The following is a 14,099-nucleotide window of genomic DNA, read 5'->3' as shown; positions in this document are numbered from 1 at the left end:
GGATTTCTGCAGCTGCTGGGGCCACAGTCCACGAGGGCGGGTGGTGAAGACGAAGAGAGGGGGACGAATAGTTTCTAAAGGGATGACATTTGCTCTCACGGAAGAACCAAGAAGAGGCGCAGCGGGAGAGGCAAAGAGGCGACAATAACCCCCAGCGGCTGCCCGCACCTACAAACGCCGATTTCGCTCACTTCGCCGCATCCACAGGTAACACGTAAAACACTTGTTATCGCGAGAAACACTTGTTAGCGCGAGAAGCACCTGTTCTCGCGAGAAGAAAACCCGGCCGCCCAAACATCCCCATTGCACTGCGCAGGCGTAATTCTACCGACGCCCCTCTCTCCACCGCTCCTCCCCACGTACTCGCGCCACTTTGCGTCTTACGGTCTTGGGAAGGCCACCCAGCCCCCCCAAGAGCGTTCCTACGTTATTTTCCTCCTCCCTCGGCTCACATTGACTTCCTGTCCTTCACTTCCGGTCCTCAAGCGCACGTTTACTTCCGGCCCTCTTCCTTTATTCTTCCGACAGAAAGCTCCGTGTCTGGCGGCACTTAGAGTTTTCAGTTCCCGCGAGCGGCGGTCTCGTAGCCGGCTGTGAAGCAAGGTGGGCCGGGGCCGCGCGGCCCCCGGGCGGCGCCCTCACCCTCGCCATGGTGAGTCGGGTTGGTAGGCGGGCGGCGGGGGAAGGAGGGGACCCGCGGCAGGTCGCGAGGGCTCCCGGCGTCGGGGTTCGGCCCTGCACGTTTGCGTGGGTTTCAGGCTCCTTAGGCGTAACCCTGGACTCTCCTCCTCCTGCCTCCTGTAGCTGTTGAGGCTGGGAGAGGAAACGGAGGCCACCTGGGGGGGGGTCTTATTTTTTAAAATTTTTTGTTCCCTATTATTGAACCCACGGGCCCTTAATGACTGAGCTACATCCCCAGCCCTTTTTGGATCAGTATCTCGCTGCGTTGCTCAGGGCCTCGCTCAGTTGCTGAGGCTGGCCTCCAACTCGCCATCCTCCTGCCTCAGCCTCCAGAGCTGCTGGGATGACAGGCGTGCACCATGGCGCCGGGGTTGCGGGCTCTTTGGTTCCAGGAACATTACAATGTGTCAACATTGCAAGTGCACAAAGTGCTGGTGCCAAGAGGCTTGGTTACTGTAATATTAGTTCCTGAATTTTTATTAGGTGAGATTTTTACTAGTCTGTGATTTACTAGGCGACTTTGCGCCAAGTGGATCTCAGGTTTCGGGGTGTCTCTAAGTTGATCGGTGGTAGACTGGGACCCGGATGACCTCCTCTACAAAAATAACCTTGTTGGATAAGTGTTTACCTATATGTGCACAGAGAAGAATATTTATTTCATACTTGCAAGCATGTTCATAGCCATAGAAGTATGTATATAAAACTGAGTTATTTAAATAAAAATAGATACATAAAAAAGAAACACAGGCTGGGCCCCCTGGCATCTATATTTCCAAACCTTTGGGAGGCTGAGGCAGGAGGATTGCAAATTGGAGGCCAGCCTCAGCCACTTAGCAAGGCCCTAAAGCAACTCAGCGAGACCCTGGCTCTAAAGAAAATAGAAAAAGGGCTGGGGATGGGGCTCAGGGGTGAAGCACCCCTGGGTTCAATCCTAGTACTGTAAAAAGTAAATAAATAAAGTAAATGCAGAGAAGTATTTTAAATATTTTTTTTCTTCTCTTTTTCTAGGCTCGAAATGCAGAAAAGGCCATGTAAGTATTAATTCTTTTTTATTATTATTTTTAAAGGAGTTTTTTTTTTTTTTTTTTTTTTTTTTTAGTTGTTGGTGTACCTTTATTTATTTGATGTAGGCTGCTGGGAATCAAAGCCAGTACCTCACACATGCTAGGCTCCCTCTCCAAGTAACTACCACTCAGCTACAACCCCAGCTGTTAATCATCCATTTTCAGCTGAAAGATTTTCTCTTCTAGTAAATTCTGGCAGCTTCCAGAATCTACACTGGCTGAATATTTGTTCACCTCTGGATAGTGCGAGATTGACCACTAGGACACCCTGAGATGTCACTCTGTTAACATCTGGATGTCGTTTATCACAGTGGTCTGTGAACTAGAGTCTCCCCCAGTCCTTCTGTGCAGTGGAAGTCAAATAGATAGCTAGGCACGGTGTCGCAGGCTTGTGATCCCAGGGGCTCAGGAGGCTGAGGCAGGAGGATCGCAAGTTGGAGGCCAGCCTCAGCCACTTAGTGAGGCCCTAAGCAACTCAGGGAGACCCCAGCCAGTGTCTTGGTTGGGAGGAGATCCGCGAGCAGGACCTAATGCAGTGTTTTTTTATCCTTCCTATCCTTCCTAGGACGGCCTTAGCCCGATTTCGCCAAGCTCAATTGGAAGAAGGAAAAGTGAAGGTTGGTATCAATCTTCCTCATTTTCTAGTAAACATACCTCAAGAACCAGATGCAGGGAAACTCCTTCCTGGGCGGACTTTGAACTCCAGATCTTCCTGCCTGCACTTGGCTGATGCGCGAAAAAGAGTCTGTACACTTGAGCAGGGTGCCCTGGCCCCACGTGTGTAACCTTGGCCATTTGGGAGGCTGAGGCAGGAGGATCGCAAGTTTCGAGGCCAGCCTCTGCCACTGAGAGAGAGAGAGAGAGAGAGATAGAGAGCCCATCTCAAAATAAATAAATAAATAAAATAAAAAATATGTTTTGAGACATCCTGAAAAGCCTGGGGATGAAGTTCAGTGGTAAAGTGCTCCTGGATTCTACCCCTCATACTGCAAAAAAAATAAAAATAAAAAAAATAAATCTGTGTCCTTGAATTCTGGATGTTCCCCACTCTACCTGGGACAGCTGATCATGTGTCTCCTTGATTTTCCATTTTCTCCAGTGAATTGCCACCCGCCCTCCCCTTATTGTGGGTCAGCATCCGCACATCAGAGAGCCTTTGGTTTTGGGGGACTGGCTTATTTCACTTAGCGGGATAGTCTCCAGCTCCATCCATTTACCTGCAAATACTGTAATTTTATTTTTTCTTTATTAGCTGTCACATGTGTCACATTAAGGTGGCGTAACTGCCACAGGATGGATGCTTTATTTAGCCGTCTCTCTTACCGCTGGACATCTGTTGTGGTGTTTCACTGTCCTAGATACATTGAATTGAATATTTTTTTCTCTATTTTTTTTTTTTTTTGGATAACCAGGGATTGAACCCTGGGGTGCCCAACCCCTGAGCCCCATCCCCAGCCCTTTTCATATTTTATTTAGAGACAGGGTCTCCCTGAGTGGCTCAGGGCCTCGCTAAGTGGCTGAGGCTGGCCTCCAATTTGCAATCCTCCTGCCTCAGCCTCCCAAGCCACTGGGACGACAGGCATGCGCCACCACACCCTGCTTTGATATTTGGTTTCTGAGAAGTGATTGCAGGGTGAGGTTTGAAGCTGGATGAGACTCTTCTGGGACTGACACTTCCCTGTGTGGTTGGACCATCAGACATTTTAGGCTGTAGGCGGGAATCCGCTGTGAAAGCCGCCTGAGTTTGTGACAAGTGGCCACACGTGCTGTTTTGTTTCTCCACAGGAAAGAAGACCCTTCCTTGCCTCAGAATGTACAGAGCTTCCCAAAGCTGAGAAATGGAGGCGACAGGTACTTTCTGGGTGACTCTGCTGTCAGTCTCTGATGGGGCGGGGCCAGGCCAGTGGGTGGGGCCAGGCTGGTGGTGGGGTAGGCCAGTGGGTGGGGCCAGGCTGATGGGCGGGGCCAGACTGGTGGTAGGATAGACCGGTGGGCGGGGCCAGACTTGGTGGTGGGATAGGCTGGTGGGTGGGGCCAGGCTGGTGGGCGGGGCCAGGTCTGTGGCGGGGCCAGGTCCGCAGCTGTGTCATGTGAACCTAGCACAGTGCCTGGGACTCAGCCATCAGTGCTGCTTGGTGGGAAGATCGTTGGTCACATACAGATACATGCGTGCACAGGACAGAGGGTGGCAGGATGATTTTAAGTATTTTTTTTTTTAAATTTTTTTAGTTGTAGATGGACATAATATCCTTATTTATTTTTAAGTGGCCACAACACCTTTATTTTATTTATTTATTTTAATATGGTGCTGAGGATCGAACCCAGGGCCTCACGCATTCGAGGCAAGCGCTCTGCCACTCAGCCCCAGCCCCCTGATCTTCTAAGTATTTTTAATCAGTAATTTTGAATTACAGTTTTCCAGTGTTTTCCGGTGTATTCAAACATCATGAATGTACTACTTTATTTGTTCTTTTTTTTTTTTTTCCTCCACAGATCATTGGAGAGATCTCCAAAAAAGTGGCTCAGATTCAGAATGGTAAGCTACCTTGTCATTTCTTTTCTTTTATTTTTTGGTGTCAGGAATTGAAATCAGGGATGCTTAATCCCTGAGTCCCGTCCCCAGCCCTTTTTATATTTTATTTAGAGACAGGGTCTCCCTAAGTTGCTTAGGGCCTTTCTAAGTGGCTGAGACTGGCCTCCAACTTGCGATCCTCCTGCCTCAGCCTCGTGAGCCCCTGAGATTACTGGTGTTTGCCACCGAGCCCAGCTAATAGCTTGTTATTTTAATAATTGTATAAATGAAACTGCAGGTTTTTAGGTTATAGGATGTCTTGGGTTGCTAATCAGAATAAAGTTGTTTTTTTTTTTTAAGGATTTTTGTTTTCTCTTACATTAGTGGGAACTCATCTGGGCATGGTGGCACACACCTAATCCCAGCAGCTCAGGAGGCTGAGGCAGGAGGATCGTGAGTTCCAAGCCAGCCTCAGCAACAGCGAGGCCCCTAAGCCACTCAGGGAGACCCTGTCTCTAAATAAAATTCAAACTAGGGCTGGGGATGGGGTTCAGGGGTTCAGGCCCCTGGGTTCAATCCTGGTCCCCCCCCAAAAATTAGTGGGAGCCCTTGATAACCGTAGCCCTTCGTTTGCATGGGTGGGTTGTCCCTGTGGATCGGAGGGGATCTCCAGCTGCCGTCCACCTGCAGTGTGCGGCCATAGTGCGGGGTGGGTGTGCAGTACCCGTGTTGGGGTGCTGTGGTCTTTTCTGAGGGGTGGCATTTGGGAGAACCCAATTGACAGGTGCGTTTCTCCAGCTGGTTTAGGTGAATTCCGAATTCGCGACCTGAATGACGAGATCAATAAGCTGCTGAGGGAGAAGGGACACTGGGAGGTCCGCATCAAGGAGCTGGGCGGCCCTGATTATGGAGTAAGTGCACCGCAGCCCTTAGGGGCGGGGCATGCTGGTGGGCGGGGCGTGCTGGTGGGCGGGGCTGTGTTGATGGGCGGGGCCATGATGGTGGGTGTGTCCAGGCTGGTGGGAGGGCAGGTTGGTAGGCGGGGCCAGGCTGGGGGTGGGGCCAGGCTTGTGGTGGGATAGGCCTGTGGGCGGGGCTAGGGCACTGGGTGGGGCCAGATAGGTGATGGGATAGGCCGGTGGGTGGGACCAGGCTGGTGGGCGGGGCCAGGCCAGTTCGGTGGGCGGGACCATGCCAGGTCGGTGGGCGGGGCAGGTGGCCTCCGAGTTCTGCCAGTCCCCTCTCCTGTTCTATCACCAAGGAGGGCTTTGATCACCATCATTTCTCAGATTATCTTCCTCTCAATTGGGGGTTGAACCAAGGGGTGTTTATTAACCTGTGAGCCCTGTCCCCAGCCCCTTTTTCTATTTTATTTAGAGACAGGGTCTCCCTGAGTGGCTCAGGGCCTCACTAAGATGCTGAGGCTGGCCTCCAACTTGTGATCCTCCTGTCTCAGCCTCCAAATCTGCTGGGATGACAGGTGTGCGCTACAGCGCTGGACAATATATATATATATACAAATTTTTATTTATTTATTTATATTTAAATATGTTTATTTCATTTTTAAGTGGTGCTGAGGATCGAACCTAGTGCCTCACATGTGCTAGGCGAGCACTCTACCACTCAGCCACAACCCCAGCCCCTATTTTTTTTATATTGTGCGGAAGGGTCTTGCTAAGTTACCCACACTGGTCTTCAACTTGAACTTCTCCGCCTCCTGAGTTGCTGGGATTATGAGTGTATGCCACTGTATTCAGCCTTATTATTATTATTTTTTAAATTATCATTATCCTTTTTTTTAATGTTTACTTTTTAGCTGAAGATGGGCACAATATCTTTATTTTTTTTTTTTTTTATTTTTACGTGGTGCTGAGGATCAAACCCAGGGCCTCAGATGTGCCAGGCGAGCGCTCTACCCCTGAGCCCCAGCCCCAGCCCCATGGGTATCTTAAAATATATGTATAGACATGGAAATAGTAAGAGTATAAATCAGATCTATTTGTTCTTTTTCCCTTCCTGTAAGAAAGTAGGCCCTAAAATGCTGGATCATGAAGGGAAAGAAGTCCCAGGAAACCGAGGTTACAAGTACTTTGGAGCAGCAAAAGATTTGCCTGGAGTTAGGGAGCTGTTTGAAAAAGAACGTAAGTAACTCGTATTTGTAAAGTTTTTAGCCTCCAGATGTTGTTGTTCGTAACAGTAGATAAGGTGTATGGTTTCGTTGTTTTTTGGTATTAGGAATTGAACCCAGGGGCACTGAGCTCCATCCCCAGCCCTTTTTGTATTTTATTTAGAGACAGGGTCTCATTCAGTTATTTAGGGCCTCGCTAAATTTTTGAGGCTGGCCTCCCACCTTCAATCCTCCTGCCTCAGCCTCCCTAGCTGCTGGGATGACAGGTGTGCCCTGCCACACCTGGCTCTATGCTATATGTGCTACATTACATGTAAGGTGATCTTCCACATTATGTATTAGCTTGCAGAACATCCCTGTTGTATAGGAATTTATTTTCCCCAGATTTCAAATGAGAAAATATGAACATTAATATTTAGTAATATATATAATAGGCTGAAATCCCAGGTCTAGGGCACAAAATTGGGGCTGGAAAGCGAGCCCAGGATTGGCTGATGCGGAATTGTACCCTCTCTGTACAGGCTCGATCGTCCATCTGGATGGTGGGGTTCCCCAAAGTGATAGATAGAGGCAGGTTCTGAAGTTATTGAGTCATGTTCACGTTGCAGTTGAAAAAAATTATAACTGCTAAGCAAATAAAAATCTTGTGCCAAACCCTAAGTTGTATAAATGGAAGAAAGCTGGGCACAGGGGTTCGCACCTACCATCCAAGTGAATCGGGAGGCCGAGGCAGGAGGATCACAAGTTGGAGGCCAGCCTCAACCATTTAGCAAGACTCTGTCTCAAAATAAAAAAATAAAAAGAACTGGGGATGGGGCTCAGCGGTAGAACACCCTTGGCTTAGTCCCTAGTACCAAAATAATGAATAATAATAAATAATAATAATAGTAATAAATCATATTTTGAAAAAAATCAAGGAAAGTGAGGCTGTTTCCTTCTGAATTCCAGTTCTCTCTCTTTTTTTCTTCCCACCACAGCCATGGGGCATTGTAGCCAAACCTGGGCCTTTCAGAACTGTAATTTGAAAATGCTGGCCTGGAGCTGAAGTGTATTTTAATCTTGCTTCTGAGAAAAGTCGTCTAAATAAACACTTTGTTCCAAAACAAAAAAAAAATCGGAGAAGCAGAAAAGAAGGCGACCCGTGTTCTCTGTGCTGTTGACATTGTCCTGTGTTGTTTTGTAGTTGTTTTATTCTACGTTTTTTAAAAAATATAATTCTATTTATTAAAATTGCATATTGGGGCCTGGGGCTGGGGGTAGAGCACTTGCCTGGCATGTGTGAGGCCCTGGGTTCGAGTCTCAGCACCTCATATAAATCAATAAATTAAATAAAGGCCCATCGACAGCTAAAAAAGTATTAAATAAACATATAAACCCCTGAGCCCCATCCCCAGCCATTTTTCTATTTTATTTAGAGACAGGGTCTCGCTGAGTTGCTTAGGGCCTTGCTAAGTGGCTGAGGCTGGCCTCCACCTGGTGATCCTCCTACCTCAGCCTCCCCGGCTGCTGGGATTTCAAGCGTGGCCCAGCCTGGATTCCTGTGAAACTCATTGATGGGACCAAAGCACTGATTTCCAAAAGGGTCACCCCCCTATGAGGTCCCTCCACGACATGAACATGACAAAGGCTCATGGGACTGTCCCCTGCGCACTCACCTGAGGCCCTCTGTTTCTGGTAGCTCTTCCTCCTCCCAGAAAGACACGGGCCGAGCTCATGAAGGCGATTGACTTTGAGTACTATGGCTACCTGGATGAGGACGACGGTGTCATCGTGCCCCTGGAGCAGGAGTATGAGAAGAAACGTGAGTGAGCACCACTGCTCTCCGGGTGGCCTCTGGGTCCGGTCTCTGCTTTCAGAATGTGGTGCATTTATTTCTTTTTGGCACCAGGGATTGAACCCAGGGACACTTAACCCCTGAGCCCCGTCCCCAGCCCTTTTTCTATTTTATTTAGAGACAGGGTCTCGCCGAGTGGCTCAGGGCCTGGCTAAGTGGCTGAGGCTGGCCTCCAATTTGCGATCCTCCTCCCTCAGCCTCCCCAGCTGCTGGGATGACAGGCCTGCGCCACTGTCCTGGCTGAAAGTGAGGTTTTGAATAGAGCCTTATGCCCGAAAGGAATTTTCTCCAAAAGGAGACTTAGCCAGATCCTATTTCAAAAGTCATCTTGAAGCAAGGGTCAGGGTGTAGCCCAGTGGGAGAGCCCCGATCGAGTCTCAAATAACACACGCTTCCTTACAGTGACTCAGAGTCAGACGTGGGTCAGAATGGCAGGCAGTCGTCAATAAGGGACAACAGTGTGGGCGAGCATGTGGGGAGAAGGCCCCTCACTCATGGCTGCTGGGACTGCCGGTTGGTGCGGCCACTCTGGAGAGCAGGATGGAGATGCCTCAGAAAGTGTGGAATGGGACCACCATGGGACCCGGCTGTCCCTCTCCTCGGTTTAAATCCAAAGGGCTTAAAATCAGCACACGACAGGGACACAGCCACATCAATATTTATAGCAGCTCAATTCACAATAGCTGAGCTATTGAACCAGCCGAGGTGCCCTTCAGCAGGTGGACGGAAAAGGACACTATGGTCCATAGACACAGTGGAATATTACTCAGCCATCAAGAAGGATGGGGAATATTACTCAGCCATCAAGAAGAATGAAATGATGACATTTGCTGGTCAATGGGTGGAGCTCTAGGCGATCATGCTGAGTGAAATAAGCCAGTCCCCAGAAACCAAAGGCTGAGTGTCCTCTCTGATATGGGGACGCTGACCCACAATGGGGGAGGATGGCAGTTCACTGGATGAGACGCAGGGGAGTGGAGGGAAGGGAGGGGAGGGGACTGGGAGAGACAGGGGGATGGATGGACGTCCCTTTCCCACATTCACATAGGAACCCACGACCAGGGACACCCCACAGCAGGTCCAGCCACGGGAGTGGGATGTCACACCCCGTGTAGGTGGGACATGGCAGGATGCTCGCTGCTGTCAGGGAGAGCCAAGGAGAAAACATTTTTAAAAAACTATAAATAAATCAATAGTCAGATGGTGCCGGGCCGGTGCGGTGCCCTCCCTCCAGGGCAGAATGAGGGGACCCTTTCCCGAGGGGCATCTTGGTCTTTTCCTGTCCCTGGTGAGGGATGAGAATGAACAGCACCTGCTCCTCCTTGTCTGCAGTCAGAGCTGAGCTGGTGGAGAAATGGAAGGCCGAGAGAGACGCCCGACTGGCCAGAGGGGAGAAGGAGGAGGAGGAGGAGGAAGAGGAGGAGGTCAACATCTACGCCGTCACCGAGGAGGAGGTATGGCCCGGGTGCCCTGGGTGCTCACTGGCCTCTGCTCTCAGAGGCCGGAGAAGCTCTGTCCAGAAACCAGGGGTCAGGGGTCAAGGCCAGCTACCTCACCTGCTGGGTGTTGGTCACCTGAGCATCACAGAGGGATTCCAGACAGCATGGCCGTGGGGACTCCAGGCATGACCTCCTTCCCTCTTAAAGATGGGCCTTTCAGCTGGGGACGGTGGAGCTTGAATGTCATTCTAGGGGCTCTGGAGGCTGAGGCAGGAGGATTGCCAGGTGGAGGCCAGCCTCAGCCCTAAGCAACTCAGTGAGACCCTGACTCTAAATAAAACATAAAAAGGGCTGGGGACGGGGCTCAGGGGGTAAGCGCCCCTGGGTTCCATCCCTGGGACCAAGAGAAAAAAAGACACAAGTGGGTTTTCCACAGAGACCCTCAGCCCTGGGTGTCTTTGAAGCCACCTGCCCACCCACCGTCTCTCACTGCAGCAAACCCTAAAAATCTCTCATCCTCTGTCATTTTGTCATTTGGGGCCAAAACGAAAAGCTGGAGCCTTTGTAGAACCAGAATGTCTGTCTGTGGAGTCGCGCTGAGCGCCACCTCAGAGAGCCTGCCCCTTCAGCTGGGCCCTTGAGATATGTCTGGGTCAAGGTCAAGGTCAAGGTCTCAGCACGGTACAGAAAAGTGCTCACACAAGTCAGGAGTGTGGCTCGCTGCATTTAGAGCCAGGGTCTCCCTGAGTGGCTCAGGGCCTCACTAAGTTGCTGAGGCTGGCCTCCACCTTGCGATCCTCCTGCCTCAGCCTCCTGAGCCCCAGCCCAAGACCTCGTCTTAATTCTAAAAATAAAAAGGGCTGGGGCTCAGGGGTAGAGCACTTGCCTGGCACATGTGAGGCCCTGGGTTCGATCCTCAGCACCCCATAAAATAAATAAAATAAATCTCTTGTGTCTACAAGTAAAAAAATAATTAAAAATTTTTTTTCTTTCACTTTTGAGACAGGATCTCACTAAGTTGCTGAGGCTGGCCTCCACCTTGACATCCTCCAGCCTTAGCCTCCCCAGTTCCTGGGATTACAGGCGTGTGCTCCCGTGCCCGGCCCCTATAGCCCATGTTTGAGTCACAGTCATTACTAATGCAGTTCCCCACTCAGAGGCTGGGTGCCCACCCTTCCGAGTCTCCGTTATTTCCTTAGTTATTAGTGACTGACTCCTAGGCAGCCTCTGAGTTGATCTTTTTTTCTTTGTAAGGGACATTTTTAAATTAAAAAAAAAAAAAAATTGGGCTGGGTTGGTGGCTCAGTGGTAGAGCACTTGCCGAGCACGTGCAAGGCCCTGGGTTCAATCCTCCGCACCACCGAAAAATAAATAAAATAAAGGGATTGTGGAGGCTGAGGCAGGAGGATCACAAGTTGGAGGCCAGCCTCAGTAACATCATAATCTCTAAGCTGCTTAGTGAGACCCTGTCTCCAGTTCAAAAGTAAAAAGGAGGGCGACAGGGCTCAGGGGTCAAGCGCCCCTGGGTCCCGACCCCAGCATGTGTCTAGTGTGTCTGGCGTAAGCATCCGGGCTCCCTCGTTGGTTGGCCCACAGCTGTGTTGCTGTGCGTTTTATTGAGATGCTAACCTTCCTGTGGCGGGTCATGCTGACGGTCTTGTGCTTGCTGTCTCTAGTCGGATGAGGAAGGCAGCCAGGAGCGGACAGGCGAGGACGGGCAGCAGAAGTTCATCGCACACGTCCCAGTGCCATCCCAACAGGAGGTAGGATGGAGCTTCGGGCGGCACGGAGTGGGTGCTGCTGGGGTCCCTGGGTCACCAGAGCAGGCTCCGCAGAGTACCCCAAGGGGGTCTGCGGGGTCCTTCCTCTCCAGGGCGCTCCCCGTCATGCTCATGGAAGGGCCTGGAACCCAGAGATCCTGCAGCCTTAGCCTCAAACACATTCTTTTAGTCAGATGTTTCCAAAGGGAGGGAGAAGCCTCCCTTGAGTCCCCCCTCTCCTGTGGACGTCTCCCACAGGGACTCCCTTCTCGCTGGGGTCTGCCTCTGCGAGGCCCTGCTCCCTAGATAAAGAGTCAGGCCAGTTGGCAGCACCCACCTGTCATCCCAGCGCCTCCGGAGGCTGAGGCAGGAGGATCGCAAATTGGAGGCCAGCCTCCACAACTTAGGTGCTAAGCAGCTCAGGGAGACCCTGTCTCTAAACAAAATACAAGATAGGGCTGGGGACGGGGCTCAGGGGTCGAGGGCCCCCAGGGTTCCATCCCTGGTCCCCCCAAATACAAAGAGTCAGCCCTCTACTCTGGACATCCACAGATCGAAGAGGCGCTCGTGCGAAGGAAGAAGATGGAGTTGCTGCAGAAGTACGCCAGCGAGACCCTGCAGGCCCAGAGTGAGGAGGCCAGAAGGCTCCTGGGATACTAGGCCAGGCTGGTGCCCTCCCAGGAGTCTGGAAGGTGGGCTCGATGTCTGGCGCCCCTGCAGCCACCCTGCGTGCCAACAGGTGGTGCTGCGAGGAGGCCCTGCTCCCTTCTCATCCTTCATCTCTTTCCTGGTCTCCTGGGCTAACCCCAGGGGAGGGCTTTGCCAGCTGCTCCAAAGTGTGTAAAAGGAGCCAGCACGGTAGCCCACGCCGTGATCCCAGCAGCTTGGGAGGCTGAGGCAGGAGGACCACAAGTTGGAGGCCCACCTCAGCCACGTAACAAGATCCTATCTTCCAATAAAAACTAAGCAGCACGGGGGTGGCTCAGTGGTGGAACGTCACTGGTTCATTCCCTGGAACCACACACACCAAAAAAAAGTGTTGATTTTTTTTCTAAAAAATGAGATGCCGGGTTGACCCTGAACCCTCCCCCATGGGCCTCCCCCATGGCCCTGTTCCCCTGGGCCCTGCGCTGGCTCTGACTACCCCAGCCTGCTTCCCGTGTCCCGCCCAGGGACCAAGACCACTGAACTGGTCACTTCTGTTTTCTAACCTGTTCCGCACACAACTATTTTTATTAAAGATTTTTATAAGAAAGAGGAAGCTCTGTGCCTGCCGTTTGTTCCCTGAGGTGACAACTAAGTGACAGGAATGAGAGTCCACAAGAAGGAACCTGTGAGGCCAGAGTTGCTGAGGGACTCTGCGGCCTGCAGGGGGCGCTCTGGGGCTGCAGGGAACTGAGCAGCCCTAGAGCTGTGAACAGGGAAGGGGGAGGTGAGGGCTGGAGCCTTGGCAGCCCTGAGAGACTCTGGGCCCAGCAGCAGCCCAGGCTTGGCTGGAGCTGGGGGCTGAGGCGTGAGCATGCTGCGTCCCTCTGGGCCTCGACTGTAAGTCCAGGAGTGCTCCGGCTGTCTCAAAGTTTGTCCCGGGGTCTTGGCGACCCTGTGGTCTAGACAGAGGTTTCAGGTGGCCTGAGATCCAGCTGACCTATGTCTGAGCCCCTGGGATGGTGGACTGGGCCCAGGGCCTGGGTGAGCCTGGGCCCAGGTAGGAGTTTGTCTCCCAAGGGGCACAGCTGGGCCACAGTGCTCCTTCCTGCATTTAGGGGGAGGACAGCAGGGAATTCAACACTTGGGAAGAGGGTGCCCCTGGAGCAAGCCCATCCTGAAAGCCAAGTGTTCTAGGCTTTTGGTAGACTAAGCCCCTCATCTCCTCCTCGGGTCCTTATCAGGCTGCCTGGGGTGGAACCTGATAAGGTGGGGTGGAACAGGCCTCTGCAATGAGACATGTCACCCTGGGAGCAGAGGAAGGTCCCCAAAGGGCTACTATCCAAGCCTCAGGACATTGGGCAGCTAGCTGACTGGGTAGGTGTGACCACCGGTGCGGATGTGGTCATCTTGGCCCAACTCCTTGCTCAGGGGACAGAACCAGCCTGGGCAGCTTTGGTTTGGTTAATAAGATCCTGTTGGTGTTCTATGTTAGTTTTGGCCCGACCTACAGTTGCAAAAATAGGTAATTTTTCCGTAGACACATTTCCATCTTTTTTCCTCCTCTTCCCTCACCCCTCCCAATTTTCCTGTGAGTCTAGAACAGTCTCCCTCCCATGGCTTTAAGAGTAACCAGGTGCGGTGGCGCACACCTGTCATCCCAGCAGCTCAGGAGGCTGAGGCAGGAGGATCGCAAGTTGGAGGCCAGCCTCAGCCACTTAGCAAGGCCCTCAGCAACTCAGCGAGACCCTGTCTCTAAATAGAATATAAACCCCTGAGCCCCGTCCCCAGCCCTTTTGATATTTTATTTCGAGACAGGGTCTCATTGAGTTGCTTAGGGTCTCTGTAAATTGCTGAGGCTGGCCTCCAACTTTCGATCCTCCTGCCTCAGCCTCCCCAGCCGTAGGGATTACAGATGTGTGTCACCACACCCAGATCAGGGCGCTCCTTTCCGGTCCCCCAACAATTCTAGGTCAGGGCAAGGTAGGATCCAGCTAACCATTGCCCACCCTCCGTCCCTCCTCTGCCACCCATGC

The 14,099-nt window shown here is 51.6% G+C and overlaps 1 protein-coding gene across 1 annotated transcript; it reads left to right on the top strand.

Annotated features, from left to right (window-relative positions):
- The first annotated feature begins 475 nt into the window (after positions 1 to 475).
- Isy1 (ISY1 spliceosome associated protein) lies at positions 476 to 12,660 on the top strand. The gene is made up of 11 exons (XM_026410941.2): positions 476 to 652; positions 1,690 to 1,712; positions 2,311 to 2,362; positions 3,531 to 3,596; positions 4,239 to 4,281; positions 5,056 to 5,168; positions 6,281 to 6,398; positions 8,064 to 8,186; positions 9,552 to 9,673; positions 11,335 to 11,421; positions 11,971 to 12,660. Exons 1-11 carry the CDS (start codon positions 650 to 652, stop codon positions 12,076 to 12,078), a joined length of 858 nt encoding a protein of 285 aa, XP_026266726.1. The 5' UTR covers positions 476 to 649; the 3' UTR covers positions 12,079 to 12,660.
- Positions 12,661 to 14,099: the final 1,439 nt, after the last annotated feature.

The sequence above is a fragment of the Urocitellus parryii genome, chromosome 16 (assembly GCF_045843805.1).
Source record: "Urocitellus parryii isolate mUroPar1 chromosome 16, mUroPar1.hap1, whole genome shotgun sequence".
NCBI classification, from domain to species: domain Eukaryota; kingdom Metazoa; phylum Chordata; class Mammalia; order Rodentia; family Sciuridae; genus Urocitellus; species Urocitellus parryii.
The sequence above is the reverse complement of the archived record's forward strand: the minus strand, read 5'-3'. Positions and strand labels throughout refer to the sequence as shown.

Bases quoted from the DNA above. Each gene is read 5' to 3' on its own strand.
- Isy1 (XM_026410941.2), top strand. The intron at 6,399-8,063 runs GTAAGTAACTCG...TGTTTCTGGTAG, and splicing joins GGAGCTGTTTGAAAAAGAAC to CTCTTCCTCCTCCCAGAAAG. The intron at 9,674-11,334 runs GTATGGCCCGGG...TGCTGTCTCTAG, and splicing joins ACGCCGTCACCGAGGAGGAG to TCGGATGAGGAAGGCAGCCA.